This window comes from Canis lupus, chromosome 26, assembly GCF_048164855.1.
Source record: "Canis lupus baileyi chromosome 26, mCanLup2.hap1, whole genome shotgun sequence".
Taxonomy (NCBI): domain Eukaryota; kingdom Metazoa; phylum Chordata; class Mammalia; order Carnivora; family Canidae; genus Canis; species Canis lupus.
In genome coordinates this window covers 35,030,434-35,044,901 of record NC_132863.1, presented here as the reverse complement: position 1 = coordinate 35,044,901, position 14,468 = coordinate 35,030,434, and the positions used below count along the sequence as shown (strand labels likewise).

General features: G+C 38.4%; 1 protein-coding gene across 14 annotated transcripts in view; it reads left to right on the top strand.

Annotated features, from left to right (window-relative positions):
• LOC140618536 (protein WFDC11-like) overlaps window positions 1-14,468 on the top strand; it is a 59,028-nt gene that overhangs the window by 18,202 nt on the left and 26,358 nt on the right. For 8 of the 14 annotated variants that reach the window (XR_012018636.1, XM_072801228.1, XM_072801225.1 and 5 more), the window contains 3 exons: window positions 4,667-4,722; window positions 7,523-7,604; window positions 13,815-13,969. Coding sequence is in view for 12 of the 14 variants with exons in the window: in XM_072801228.1 (XP_072657329.1) it covers window positions 13,885-13,969 (85 nt within the window). In the remaining 2 variants the exon portion in view is untranslated. Of the gene's footprint in view, window positions 1-4,666; window positions 4,723-7,522; window positions 7,605-13,814; window positions 13,974-14,468 lie in introns of all 14 variants that reach the window. The other 6 variants (XM_072801233.1, XM_072801230.1, XM_072801235.1 and 3 more) reach the window with 2 other exon arrangements.

The following is a 14,468-nucleotide window of genomic DNA, read 5'->3' as shown; positions in this document are numbered from 1 at the left end:
AGAACTTTCTTTGATGGAGATTTTTGCTGAGATTTTAAATTACTGATTCAATTTTAAAAATTAGTTATATAAATATATCCAGATTTCTGTACTGCATGATTAGTTTTGGTAGGGTTTGTGTTTCAAGGAATGTATCTATTTCATTTAGGTTATCCTATTTGTTGGCATACAGTTGCTTCTAGTACAGTCGTATAATCATTTCTATTTCTTTAAAATCAGTAGTAATGTTTATACTTTCATTTCTGATGTTAGTAATATGAGAATTGCTTTTCCTCCCTTAGTCTATCTAGCTAAATATTTGTCAATTTTGTTGATTTTTTTTCAAAGAACCAACGTTTGGTTTTGTTGATTTTCTTCATTGTTTTTTTAATTTAATTTTATTTTTTTTTAATTTAAAAAAAAATTTTTTTTTTGATAGTCACACACACACACACACACACACACACACACACACACACACACACAGAGACAGAGAGAGGCAGAGACATAGGCAGAGGGAGAAGCAGGCTCCATGCACCGGGAGCCCGACGTGGGATTCAATCCCGGGTCTCCAGGATCGCGCCCTGGGCCAAAGGCAGGCGCCAAACCGCTGCGCCACCCAGGGATCCCTGTTTTTTTATTTTGTTGATCTGTGCTTAATCTTTATTATTTCCTTTTTTCTGCTAGTTTTGGGTTAGTTTGTTCTTTTTTTAGTTCAAGTTGTAAAGTTAAGTTGTTCATTGAAGTCTTTCTTGTCTTTTTCCCGCCACAATTTAATTTAAATTCCAGTTAGTTGACATACAGTGTAATATTAGTTTCAGGTGTAAAATTTAGTGATTCATCACTTACACACAATATCCAGTGCTCGTTATGACAAATGCCCTCCTTAATGCTCATTTCCTATTTACCCCATTCCCCTGACCACCTTCCTTCCACTAACCATTAGTTTGCTCTCTATAGTTAAGAATCTGTTTCTTGGTTTCTATTTCTCTCTCTCTCTTTTTCCCTTTGTTCATTTGCTTTGTTTCCTTCTTTTTAAAACGATATTATTTTTTAAAAGTAATCTCTATGTACAACATGGGGCTTGAATTCACAACCGTGAAATCAGGAGTTGCATGCTCTATTGACTGAGCTTGCCAGGTACTCCTATTTTGTTTCCTAAATTCCATATATGAGTGAAAGTATATATTGTCTTTCTCTGACTGACTTATTTCACTTAGCATGATACTCTCTAGCTCCATCCATGTCATTGCAAATGGCAAAGTTGCATTCTTTTTGATGGCTGAGTAATAGTCCAATATTCACAAATAAATAAATAAATATTCCAATATTCCAACATATATATTTGAATATTCCAATATATATATGAATATATCACCTCTTCTTTATCTATTCACCCATTGATGGTCATTTCAGCTGTTTCCCATAGTTTGCTATTTTAGACAATGTTGCTACAAACAATGGGGGGCATGCATACCTTTGAATTAATAACTTTTTTAAATTTATTTTTTATTGTTGTTCAATTTGCCAACATATAGAATAACACCCAGCGCTCATCCCATCAAGTGCCCGCCTCAATGCCCGTCACCCAGTCACCCCCACCCCCCCGCCCACCTCCCTTTCTACCGCCCCTTGTTCGTTTCCCAGAGTTAGGAGTTTCTCATGTTCTGTCTCCCTTTCTGATATTTTCCACTCATTTTTTTCTCCTTTCCCCTTTATGAATTAGTAATTTTATATTCTTTGGGTAACTTCCTAGCAGCACATTGCTGCATCATAGCCTAGTTCTATTCTTAACTTCTTGAGGAATCTGTTTTCCAGAGTGGTTGCACCAACAGTGTAAGAGGGTTCCCCTTTCTCTACATCCTTGCCAACACCTCTTGTTTTTAAATATAAGCATTTATAGCTATAACTTTCTGTTAGGATTCCTTTTGCTGTGTCACATACAATTTTGATATGTTGCATTTTGGTTTTCATTCAGCTCTAGTATTTTCTAATTTTCCTTATGATTTCTTCTTTGATCTATTGGTTTTTAAAGAGTGTATTAATTTCCACAAATTCATGAATTTTACAGTTTTACTTCTGTTATTGATTTCTACCTTCAACTCACTGTGGTTGGATAATATTTATCTTTTGAAATCTCTTGAGACTTGATTTGTGGTCTAACATTTGTCTCGTTCAGAGAGTGTCCCATATGCACTTGACAGGAATGTGTGTGCTATTGTTGTTGTGTTGAGTATTCTGTATATATTTGTTAGGTCTAGCTGTTTTATTGTATTGTTTAAATCCTCTATTTCCTTACTTACCTTCTATCTAGTGGGTCTATTATGGAGAGTGGAGTATTGAAGTCTCATTATTATTATTATTATTATTATTATTATTTTTTTTTAAATTTTTATTTATTTATTTTTATGATAGTCACAGAGAGAGAGAGAGAGGCAGAGACATAGGCAGAGGGAGAAGCAGGCTCCATGCACCGGGAGCCCGATGTGGGATTCGATCCCGGGTCTCCAGGATCGCGCCCTGGGCCAAAGGCAGGCGCCAAACTGCTGCGCCACCCAGGGATCCCTATTATTATTATTATTATTAAAGATTTTATTTATTTATTCATGAGAAACACACAGAGGGAGAGAGAGAGAGGGAGGAAGAGAGAGAGAGAGAGACAGAGAGACAGAGACACAGGCAGAGGGAGAAGTAGGCTCCATGCAGAGAGCCTGATGCAGGATTTGATCCCAGGACTCCAGGATCATGCCCTGGGCTGAAGCACTCCAGGTGCTAAACCGCTGAGCAACCCACGGATCCCCTGAAGTCTCCAATTATTATTGTAGAACTATCTACTTTTCCATTCTGTCAGTTTAGGCTTCATATATATATATATATATATATATATATACACACACATATATATATATATATATATTTTAGGCTTCATATATATTTTTTTAATTTTCTGACCCTGAGAGGAGCTCCTTCTTCTTTCTTTCTTTCTTTCTTTCTTTCTTTCTTTCTTTCTTTCTTTCTTTCTTTCTTTCTTTCTTTCTTTCTTTCTTATTTTTAATAATAAATTTATTTTTTATTGGTGTTCAATTTACCAACATACAGAATAACACCCAGTGCTCATCCCGTCAAGTGTCCCCCTCAGTGCCCATCACCCATTCACCCCCACCCCCCACCCTCCTCCCCTTCCACCACCCCTAGTTCGTTTCCCAGAGTTAGGAGTCTTTATGTTCTGTCTCCCTTTCTGATATTTCCCACACATTTCTTCTCCCTTCCCTTATATTCCCTTTCACTATTATTTATATTCCCCAAATGAATGAGAACATACAATGTTTGTCCTTCTCCGATTGACTTACTTCACTCAGCATAATACCTTCCAGTTCCATCCACGTTGAGGCTTCATATATTTTGATGATTGTCATTAGCTACATGAGTGATTATAATTGTAATTATACAATTCTTCCTGTATTGGAACTTTTATTAATATGCAATGGTCTTTGTCCCTTATCGTCTTTATTTAAGGTCTATTTTGTCTGATATTAGCATAGGCAGTCTTGCTCTCTTCTGGCTACTATTTGTATAAAATATCTTTTTCCATAGTTTTACTTTCAATCTATTTGTCTTTGGATCTAAAGTGAGTCTTTTTTTTTTTTTTGGAAGTTTCTCAAAATTTTATTTTATTTTTTTAATAATAAATTTATTTTTTATTGGTGTTCAATTTGCCAACATACAGAATAACACCCAGTGCTCATCCCGTCAAGTGTCCCCCTCAGTGCCCTTCACCCATTTACCCCCACCCCCTGCCCTCCTCCCCTTCCACCACCCCTAGTTCGTTTCCCAGAGTTAGGAGTCTTTATGTTCTGTCTCCCTTTCTGATATTTCCCACACATTTCTTCTCCCTTCCCTTATATTCCCTTTACTATTATTTATATTCCCCAAATGAATGAGAACATATAATGTTTGTCCTTCTCCGATTGACTGATTTCACTCAGCATAATACCCTCCAGTTCCATCCACGTCGAAGCAAATGGTGGGTATATGTCGTTTCTAATGGCTAATATTCCATTGTATACATAAACCACATCTTCTTTATCCATTCATCTTTCAATGGACACCGAGGCTCCTTCCACAGTTTGGCTATTGTGGACATTGCTGCTAGAAACATCGGGGTGCAGGTGTCCCGGCGTTTCATTGCATCTGTATCTTTGGGGTAAGTCCCCAGCAGTGCAATTGCCGGGTCCTAGGGCAGGTCTATTTTTAACTCTTTGAGGAACCTCCACACAGTTTTCCAGAGTGGCTGCACCATTTAAAGTGAGTCTTTTGTAGATAACATATGATTGGATCATGTGTTTTTATTTATTCCATCAACCTGACTTTTGATTGGATAGTCTAACATTTATATTTAAAATAATTACTGATAAGGAGGGACTTATTTATGTCATCTCTCCATTTATTTTTTATGTGCCTTATAGCTTTTTTGATCAATTACTTCTGTATCTATATATAGATAGTACATGGATATACACAAATATGTTGGCACAGGCTGACAAAATTAGCAGTAGTTTTTAAATTTTTCTGTCACTTAAAATTTTTACAAGGTATGTACTTTAAGCATGAGCTGCCTTTTTAGTAGTACATAAGCAACAGATGGTATTCTGGAAAGAAACTTATTTATTTTTTAATTTTTTTACAGAAGGAAGTAAATGGGATGAAGTAAAGAGAGGCCTCAAGAAGAAGTGAAGGCCAAGGGTATGTTGTAAAGTGGGGAAAGACAAGGAAACAAACCTACCGGGGGCAGGGGGTGGGGGAACGTTCAGGCAACCCATAAGGCTTTGCTTCTTTCTTGTTCTCCATTCTTTGCATTATAGCCAAGCAACTCTGAGAATACTCTAAGCCAGGACTTACCCAGTGCTATCCATAGTCAGCTTGGCCCCTGGCATTCCTTTCCCCACTCTGATCCTCTGCTAATATTGTAAGTACACCTGGAGAGAGTAATCTTGGTGATAAGAAATGGGTCCAAGGAATATCATGGCTTGCAGTCCCAAGAGAATCTGGGGTCTTGACCATGTGGCATATGGTTCTAGACTCACTTCCTTTTAAATCCTGTACTTAGGGATGCCTGGGTGGCTCAGTGGTTGAGTGTCTGCCTTCAGCTCAGGGCCTGATCCCAGGATTCGGGATCAAGTCCCACATCAGCCTCCTTGCAGGGAGCCTGCTTCTCCTTCTGCCTGTGTCTCTGCCTCTCTCTCTCTCTCTCTGTCTCTCATGAATAAATATAAATAAAATCTTTAAAATAATAAAAATAAGTTAAAAAAACAAAATTTGTTCTTTAAAAAATACATGTTAAACATCTAACACATAGTGAATTTGGTCTTTTTTTTTAAAGATTTTATTTATTTATTCATGAGAGCTACTGAGAGAGAGAGGCAGAGACACAGGCAGAGAGAGAAACAGGCTCCATGCAAGGAGCCCGGTGTGGGATTTGATCCCGGGTCTCCAGGATCACGCCCTGGGCAGAAGTCAGGCACTAAACTACTAGGCCACCAGGCATCCCAGAACTTGGTCTTAAACTGAATGATTCTTGACACTTCACTGGGTGTTTCATTCATTTATTTAACAAACATAGCACGACCTCTATGCCAGACATTAGCTCTAAGTGCTTTACAGATAATCACTAATAGAGCCCTCACAACAACCTCATGAGGAAAGTGCTGTTATACCCATTTAACAAATGAGGAAATTGAGGCACAGAGAGGGCTAGTGACTTCCTCAAAATAAATGGGAGCTAGGATTTGGATTCAGGTTAAGTCTGTGTTTTAAATCTCTATGTTATGTTGCCTTTTGCAAGCTCTCTTGGTAGACCTCTCTCTTCTTATCAGTACAAAAGACACAAGATATTGGTGATAAGGTAGTGTAAGTTGATGCTAGCAATGGAGAAATTAATATCTTCAATAAATGGTGCTGGGAAAATTGGACATGCACATGCAGAAGAATGAAACTAGACCACTCTCTTTCACCATACACAAAGATAAACTCAAAATGGATGAAAGATCTAAATGTGAGACAAGATTCCATCAAAATCCTAGAGAAGAACACAGGCAACACCCTTTTTGAACTTGGCCATAGTAACTTCTTGCAAGATACATCCACGAAGGCAAAAGAAACAAAAGAAAAAATGAACTATTGGGACTTCATCAAGATAAGAAGCTTTTGCACAGCAAAGGATACAGTCAACAAAACTCAAAGACAACCTACAGAATGGGAGAAGATATTTGCAAATGACATATCAGATAAAGGGCTAGTTTCCAAGATCTATAAAGAACTTATTAAACTCAAGACCAAAGAAACAAACAATCCAATCATGAAATGGGCAAAAGACATGAACAGAAATCTCACAGAGGAAGACATAGACATGGCCTACATGCATATGAGAAAATGCTCTGCATCACTTGCCATCAGGGAAATACAAATCAAAGCCACAATGAGATACCACCTCACACCAGTGAGAATGGGGAAAATTAACAAGGCAGGAAACAACAAATGTTGGAGAGGATGCGGAGAAAAGGGAACCCTCTTACACTGTTGGTGGGAATGTGAACTGGTGCAGCCACTCTGGAAAACTGTGTGGAGGTTCCTCAAAGAGTTAAAAATAGACCTGCCCTACGACCCAGCAATTGCACTGTTGGGGATTTACCCCAAAGATACAAATGCAATGAAACGCCGGGACACCTGCACCCTGATGTTTATAGCAGCAATGGCCACGATAGCCAAACTGTGGAAGGAGCCTCGGTGTCCAACGAAAGATGAATGGATAAAGAAGATGTGGTTTATGTATACAATGGAATATTACTCAACTATTAGAAATGACAAATACCCACATTTGCTTCAATGTGGATGGAACTGGAGGGTATTATGCTGAGTGAAGTAAGTCAGTCGGAGAAGGATAAACATTATATGTTCTCGTTCATTTGGGGAATATAAATAATAGTGAAAGGGAATATAAGGAAAAAAAAAGGGAATATAAGGGAAGGGAGAAGAAATGTGTGGGAAATATCAGAAAGGGAGACAGAACGTAAAGACTGCTAACTCTGGGAAACGAACTAGGGGTGGTAGAGGGGAGAAGGGTGGGGGGTGGGAGTGAATGGGTGACGGGCACTGGGGGTTATTCTGTAGGTTAGTAAATTGAACACCAATAAAAAAAAAGAGAAATTAATATCAAAGACAGATGGGGCTTTATAAAAGTCTTCACACAGATGCTAGAGAAAAACAGATACGTAAATCCTTTCCCACCTCCATAATCACCCAGATTTCCAGAAATGTGTGTGTTGGTGGAGGGGAGGCTCCAGCAATCCACAGTGTTCTGTTTCTGTCTATATTACCTGCTGCAAAGAGAAAAGAGGAAGTACTCCTTGAATAAGAAGTCACTGATAACGTTCTGAACGTACCCAATTTATGACTTGGGAAAGAACTCACAGATCTGCCATAGCCAGAACTATGATTACATTCTGATTCTTTGAAATCTGTTCTGCCCATCGTTTGCCCCATGCAGAGACTCTGTGGTTCCCAGAAACCAGGAAGAAGAGCCATCAGCCAAATAATTAGCAGCGCTTCTAACTTGAACATCTTCAGAGGTAGGTGGAGGTCAGAGTCCTATGGCTAGAAGTGGAAGCATGCAAACACTTGTTTGTGGCTTGGTTGGATGAGTTCCTTGTCCAAATTATGCCTCCAGATCATGCCAACACTACCCCTGTTTGGAAGAGATTCTTGTCTTCGTTGTTCAAATGGCGAAACCAAAGGACTCCCGGGCGGCTCAGTCAGTTAAGTGGTTAAGCAAGTGCCTTTGGCTCAGGTCATGATCCCAGGATCCTGGGATCTAGCCCATGACAGGCTACCTGCTCAGGGGGGAGTTTGCCCCTCCCTCTCTCTCTCCCTTTGCCCCCTTCCCTGTTCATGCTCTCCATTTCTCTCTCAAATAAATAAATAAAATCTTTTAAAAAATGGAGAAACCAAGAAAGAAAGATGATGTAGATGAATACTGTGTCCCTTCATGTGTAGTATCCTGAGAAGGACACTATGTATTGCCTAGATAGCATCCCCACTGACCCTGTATAAGCTGAGTCTAACCATGAAGAAATTTCAGACAAACCCCAAAATGAAGAATGTTCAACTAAAAGAAAAGTTTGACTGTATTCTTCAAAAATTTCAATGTCATAAGAGACAAAGGACACTGTTGGGTGAACTTATAAAATGGAATACTTATGGTAGCTTAGTAAATGAATAAAAGTATATTTTTTCAATGTTAAATTTAATGAAGTTGATTGTACTATGATCATGTAAGAGAATTTTTGAGTATTGTATTATAATTGTATTGTACAATTGTAATTATAATTGTAGAGTATTGTAATACAGAAATATTATTTCTAAATATAAAATATAAAAAATACATAAATATATTATATATAAATAAAATATAATACACATAAATAAATATATATATACATATATATATATGTATATATACACATATATGTAAGAGGGAAGAAGGAAGAGACAGAGGAGGTAATTATGGATGAATACCTAAAATAGATGATTCTGAGCAAATGGTATACGGATGCTTTTTATACTATTTTTACTGTTATAACTTTGAAATTATTTCCAAATAATAGTTCTTAATAATTTAAAGGCAACTCATCTAATGGTCCATATTCCTCAAATTTTATCTTCCTATTTTATAACTTTTCACTTGTGCCAAAGAAGAGAATAAGACCTTTTAAAGAATTTTGCCCCTTTGGAAACGTCTCTATATATTATGTCTATTTTTGAGCATTTGAAGAGATTTCAACCAATGTGTATGAAAGTTATCTTCTGCTTTGTTGAAAAAGTGGAAGCAAAAATAAAGACTTTGAAGGGAAATTGGTCACTTGCTGGGAAAGAGACAATTACTCCCCTGTGACTGTATAATTCATAGTATCCAGACTTCTCCTTTGTCTTTGTTTCCTTTATCTGCCCTTCTGTTTGGCCTCAGGAGTGTGAAGCACCAGGCTGGGAGTCAGAGAGAAGTGGGGAGAAGACTGAGAATTTGGGGGAATAGTATTTAATCTCTTCCTTCAGAACCCTGAATCTTATCACCAGTGATCTCCCTAAAATAACAGCCAGCACTTATTTTGCATATTCTGCATTCCAGGTCCTAGATCCTCTTTATCTTTATCTTTCCTCCTTCACATTGATGTCCATCTATTATTATGTATTTATCCTTTTGAGTGTCTTGTTTATCTTCTATCCCCTGTCCTAGAATATAAGCTTTACAAGGGCAGAGGTTTTTGTAATTTTGTCCATTACTGTATCCTCAGTGCTTAGAAGAGTGGCTTGTAGTAGTCACTAAATATAAATATTTGTGGGATGAATAAATTTAAGACAGATGAGTGAAATATGGACCCCCACTCACCAGAATTAATTTCAAATGGTTAAATAGTGTTTTTTTTTAAACAAAAAGATTACAATAAAGTTAATGAGATTAACAATCACTCCTCTAGAGAAGAGTCTGAGCCTAATAGTAACAATAAAGGCCATTTATTTGGCACATTCCATGTGCCAGACTATGGTCCGTGCTTTATAGATTGAACATTTGCAATGTGGATTCCAGCATGTTACAGGTGAGGAAACTGAGGCTTTGAGAAGTTAGGTGGTAGGTAGGCCAATTCCAAAATTTAAATTAAGCTCAATGCATTGGTGCTGGGTTTCAGGCCCAGGTCTGACTCCAATACCCATGTTTCATTCTCTGTCCTATATAGTATTGACGGTCTTCAGTGTGGTAACAAGTGGGAGAGAATTTCTTTTTTATGGCAAGACAAGATGTGCATAATATTGGTAGAATAAACCAATCTTTTTTTTTTTTTTTTTAAAGAATCAATCATATTTATTTTTTTTCTAGTTTTTTTCAGGGGCTTTTGTCTCTTTTTTTTTAATAATAAATTTATTTTTTATTGGTGTTCAATTTGCCAACATACAGAATAACACCCAGTGCTTATCCCGTCAAGTGTCCCCCTCAGTGCCTGTCACCCATTCACCCCCACCCCCCGCCCTCCTCCCCTTCCACCACCCCTAGTTCGTTTCCCAGAGTTAGGAGTCTTTATGTTCTGTCTCCCTTTCTGATATTTCCCACTCATTTTTCTCCTTTCCTCTTTATTCCCTTTCACTATTGTTTATATTCCCCAAATGAATGAGAACATACACTGTTTGTGCTTCTCCAATTGACTTACTTCACTCAGCATAATACCCTCCAGTTCCATCCACGTCGAAGCAAATGGTGGGTATTTGTCGTTTCTAATGGCTGAGGAATATTCCATTGTATACATAAACCACATCCTCTTTATCCATTCATCTTTCGATGGACACCAAGGCTCCTTCTACAGTTTGGCTATTGTGGACATTGCTGCTAGAAACATCGGGGTGCAGGTGTCCTGGCGTTTCATTGCATCTGAATCTTTGGGGTAAATCCCCAACAGTGCAATTGCTGGGTCGTAAGGCAGATCTATTTTTAACTGTTTGAGGAACCCCCACACAGTTTTCCAGAGTGGCTGCACCAGTTCACATTCCCACCAACAGTGTGAGAGGGTTCCCTTTTCTCCGCATCCTCTCCAACATTTGTGGTTTCCTGCCTTGTTAATTTTCCCCATTCTCACTGATGTGAGGTGGAGTCTCGGTGTGGTTTTGATTTGTATTTCCCTGATGGCAAGTGATGCAGAGCATTTTCTCATGTGCTTGTTGGCCATGTCTATGTCTTCCTCTGTGAGATTTCTCTTCATGTCTTTTGCCCATTTCAGGATTGGATTGTTTGTTTCTTTGGTGTTGAGTTTAATAAGTTCTTTCTAGATCTTGGAAACTAGCCCTTTATCTGCTACGTCATTTGCAAATATCTTCTCCCATTCTGTAGGTTGTCTTTTAGTTTTGTTGACTGTATATTTTGCTGTGCAAAAGCTTCTTATCTTGATGACGTCTCAATAGTTCATTTTTGCTTTTGTTTCTCTTGCCTTCGTGGATGTATCTTGCAAGACGTTACTGTGGCAAAGTGCAAAAAAGAGTGTTGCCTGTGTTCTCCTCTAGAATTTTGATGGAATCTTGTCTCACATTTAGATCTTTCATCCATTTTGAGTTTATCTTTGAGTATGGTGCAAGAGAGTGATCTAGTTTCATTCTTCTGCATGTGGATGTCCAATTTTCCCAGCACCATTTATTGAAGAGACTGTCTTTCTTCCAATGGATAGTCTTTCCTCCTTTGTCGAATATTAGTTGACCATAAAGTTGAGGGTCCACTTCTGGATTCTCTATTCTGTTCCATTGATCTATGTGTCTGTTTTTGTGCCAGTACCACACTGCCTTGATGACCACAGCTTTGTAGTACAACCTGAAATCTGGCATTGTGATGCCCCCAGCTATGGTTTTCTTTTTTAAACTTCCCCTGGCTCTTTGGGGTCTTTTCTGATTCCACACAAATCTTAAAATAATTTGTTCTAACTCTCTGAAGAAAGTCCATGGTATTTTGATAGGGATTGCATTAAACATGTAAATTGCCCTGGTTAACACTAACAATCTTAATGAAGAAGAAAACTGGCAACTACTATGTAGGGTTTGAAAGAGGCAGTACCCTTTACTCAGAACTTCTAGAGCTATACATTTGTACTCTAAAGCTAATATTGGATTTAACTGAATTTTAGTTGCAAGATGGTTCCTACTGAGTTTTTTTTCCTAACAAAGAGAAATTACAAATTTTCAGATGTCTTATTTATTTATTTATTATTTTTTTAAATAATAAATTTATTTTTTATTGGTGTTCAATTTGCCCACATACAGAATAACACCCAGTGCTCATCCCGTCAAGTGCCACCCTAAGTGCCCGCCACCCAGTCACCCCCACCCCCTGCCCTCAGATGTCTTATCAATGGGAAAATATGAGTGATATGTGTAACTAGTATATTGGGAAAATTTTCACAGGGAGTATTATTGATAATGTGTTGAAAAGCTTGTCCTTTGTCTCATTTAAACTTACTCATTAAAGCTACTTCTTTTCCTTCCTCTATATAGAGCTTGGGTATAGAACTTGACTTTTCTAGACACTGCCTAAATTTAGAATATATGAAAAAAGTCTAAGCCCATGCAACAGTCGAAATACTAAAATTGAATTAAAATCGTGGCTTCCCCCATACCTAGGAACCCACGATTGGGGAAGAGAGTGGCCAGTTTCCTCTGCTACAGCTGGCTAAGTGCCATTTTGGAAGTAGAGGAGGCGGATCCCTGGGTGGCGCAGTGGTTTGGCGCCTGCCTTTGGCCCAGGGCACGATCCTGGAGACCCGGGATCGAATCCCACATCGGGCTCCCGGTGCATGGAGCCTGCTTCTCCCTCTGCCTGTGTCTCTGCCTCTCTCTCTCTCTCTCTCTGTGACTATCATAAATAAATAAAAATTAAAAAAAAAAAAAAAAAGGAAGTAGAGGAGGGAGAAGGAATGAGGAGGTCAGAACAGCAGGGAGTACTGTACCTTTGTGCTTTGTACTTTCTGGGCTTGGTATTACTTAAAGTTGATTCTGTAATGGGTGGTTTCATGAGTTAAGTCTTCCCTCAACCCCAACTGATGGAAATTTCTTCCCTGTGGTTGTCTTGATATGGATGAATTTACCTCCTTTCTGACACCTTTTCCAGACCCTAGGAATCTGGCCACTCACTTTCTACTCCTTCTGCTGAGGTTCCATGTCCTTCCTAGGCAGCCTGCCTGACACGAATCTAGTGCAAACCCATAGTGGCTTTCTTGTGTACATTGCCCTATCAAATGCCATAGTGCAAGTTATAGGTCACTTCAGCCAGTCTTTTACTCTTTGTTTCTCTGTTGTGACTTATACATGTGCCACTATGTCTCCACAAAACCTTGGGGCACATATAAAGCTCTATGTGAGGTAATCTTAAAGCCTTTCTAGTGACTTGGAATTAAAAGAGCACAACATCCTTTAAAAACAAGAGAGAAAGATGGCCAAAAAATAGTTGGTAACTCTTAAAATCCTGACTTGTTTTAAACGTGGAAAATGGCCAGGTATTTGACATATTTTTTGCAAGGTGATTTTTGAGCAGATTTTCATTAAACTCTAAGTTGATCTGTCTCACAAACTCATTTTAGGGGCTATCCAAGGGTCTTGGCCAAAACTTTAATTTTGATACTGTTACACATTTTAATTAAAAAAAATTATTATCATTTTTTATATATAGAGAGAGCACACAAATTGGGGGGTAGGAGAGTGGCAGAGGGAGATGGAGAGAAAGAATCTTAAGTAGGCTTCAAGCTCAGCATGGACCCTAACACAGGCTCAATTTCATGACCCCGAGATCATAACCTGACCCTAAATCAAGAGTCAGACACTTAACTGACTGAGCCACTCAGTCACCTCTAATATCTTGTTACACATTTTTAAATAAAAAATCAAGATATAGACATCAAGCATGATATGATTGCAGTTTTATGTGCACATATAGAAGACAGAATAACATACACCAATATAGTGGATTTACTAGAAGTAAATATTTGTCTTTTCTGTACTTTTTTATTTTAAGAATTTTATCAGCTGGATTTGAATTATCTTTTAATTAAGGGAAGGCAATATCTTTTTAAAATAATTTTTTTCTACAAAAGGGAGGCATGAAATGTGCAATGTGGAGAAACATTTTAGCAAAGCCAATGCTCAGCTTAGGTGTGTGCCTGTTGTTGAGTGGATGGAGGCAAGGAGGAATAGGTAGACAAAGAGTAAAGAAATTCTATAAACATTTCTTTTTGCCTTACAATTCTGTTTATATCTCTCAGTCTCCAGCAGCAACTGGAAAGGGAAAACAACATCCTGACAATATATATTCAGACACATACGGTCAGCATCATGAAGCTCTGGACACCTCAACTCATGATATTCTTCTGTATGGTGCTACTGTCTGTGCTGGGAGTGCTGAAGGAAAAACATAGCAGTAGGTGATTAGACTGGGGGTGGGGATACTGGGAGATGGGGATACTGTGCTTGATCCTGGACAAGTGAAGGGGTATTATGTCTGGCACACCTGACTCAGGACTCAGGCCCCACCTTCCCTGGGTCACCTATTGGAGATTCAGAGACTTTTTTGTGCATAGAGATCTAAGAAATGACCAAATTGAGGTCCTTTGCTGCTGCTTCTTCCAATCTTGAAAATGGTAATGGGTACCTGTCACCTTTTATTCCATAAGTTACAAGGATATAATATTTTTCCATATCAGGATACCATATCTTTCCATACTTCCAGAAGCTCTGTGTCTTAGCTGTGAGTACTTTACTGAATACTATAGGGGGATTTCTTAATATATACCCTAAGTTTCAGTGGGTATGGTCTTTTAGAAGATACACGTGAAAAGATAGAAAAGAGACATGAGATGTGTCCCTGGTGGGTCAGAGTTGGGGGCCATATGATGAGAAATTGGAATCAGTGGAGGGTG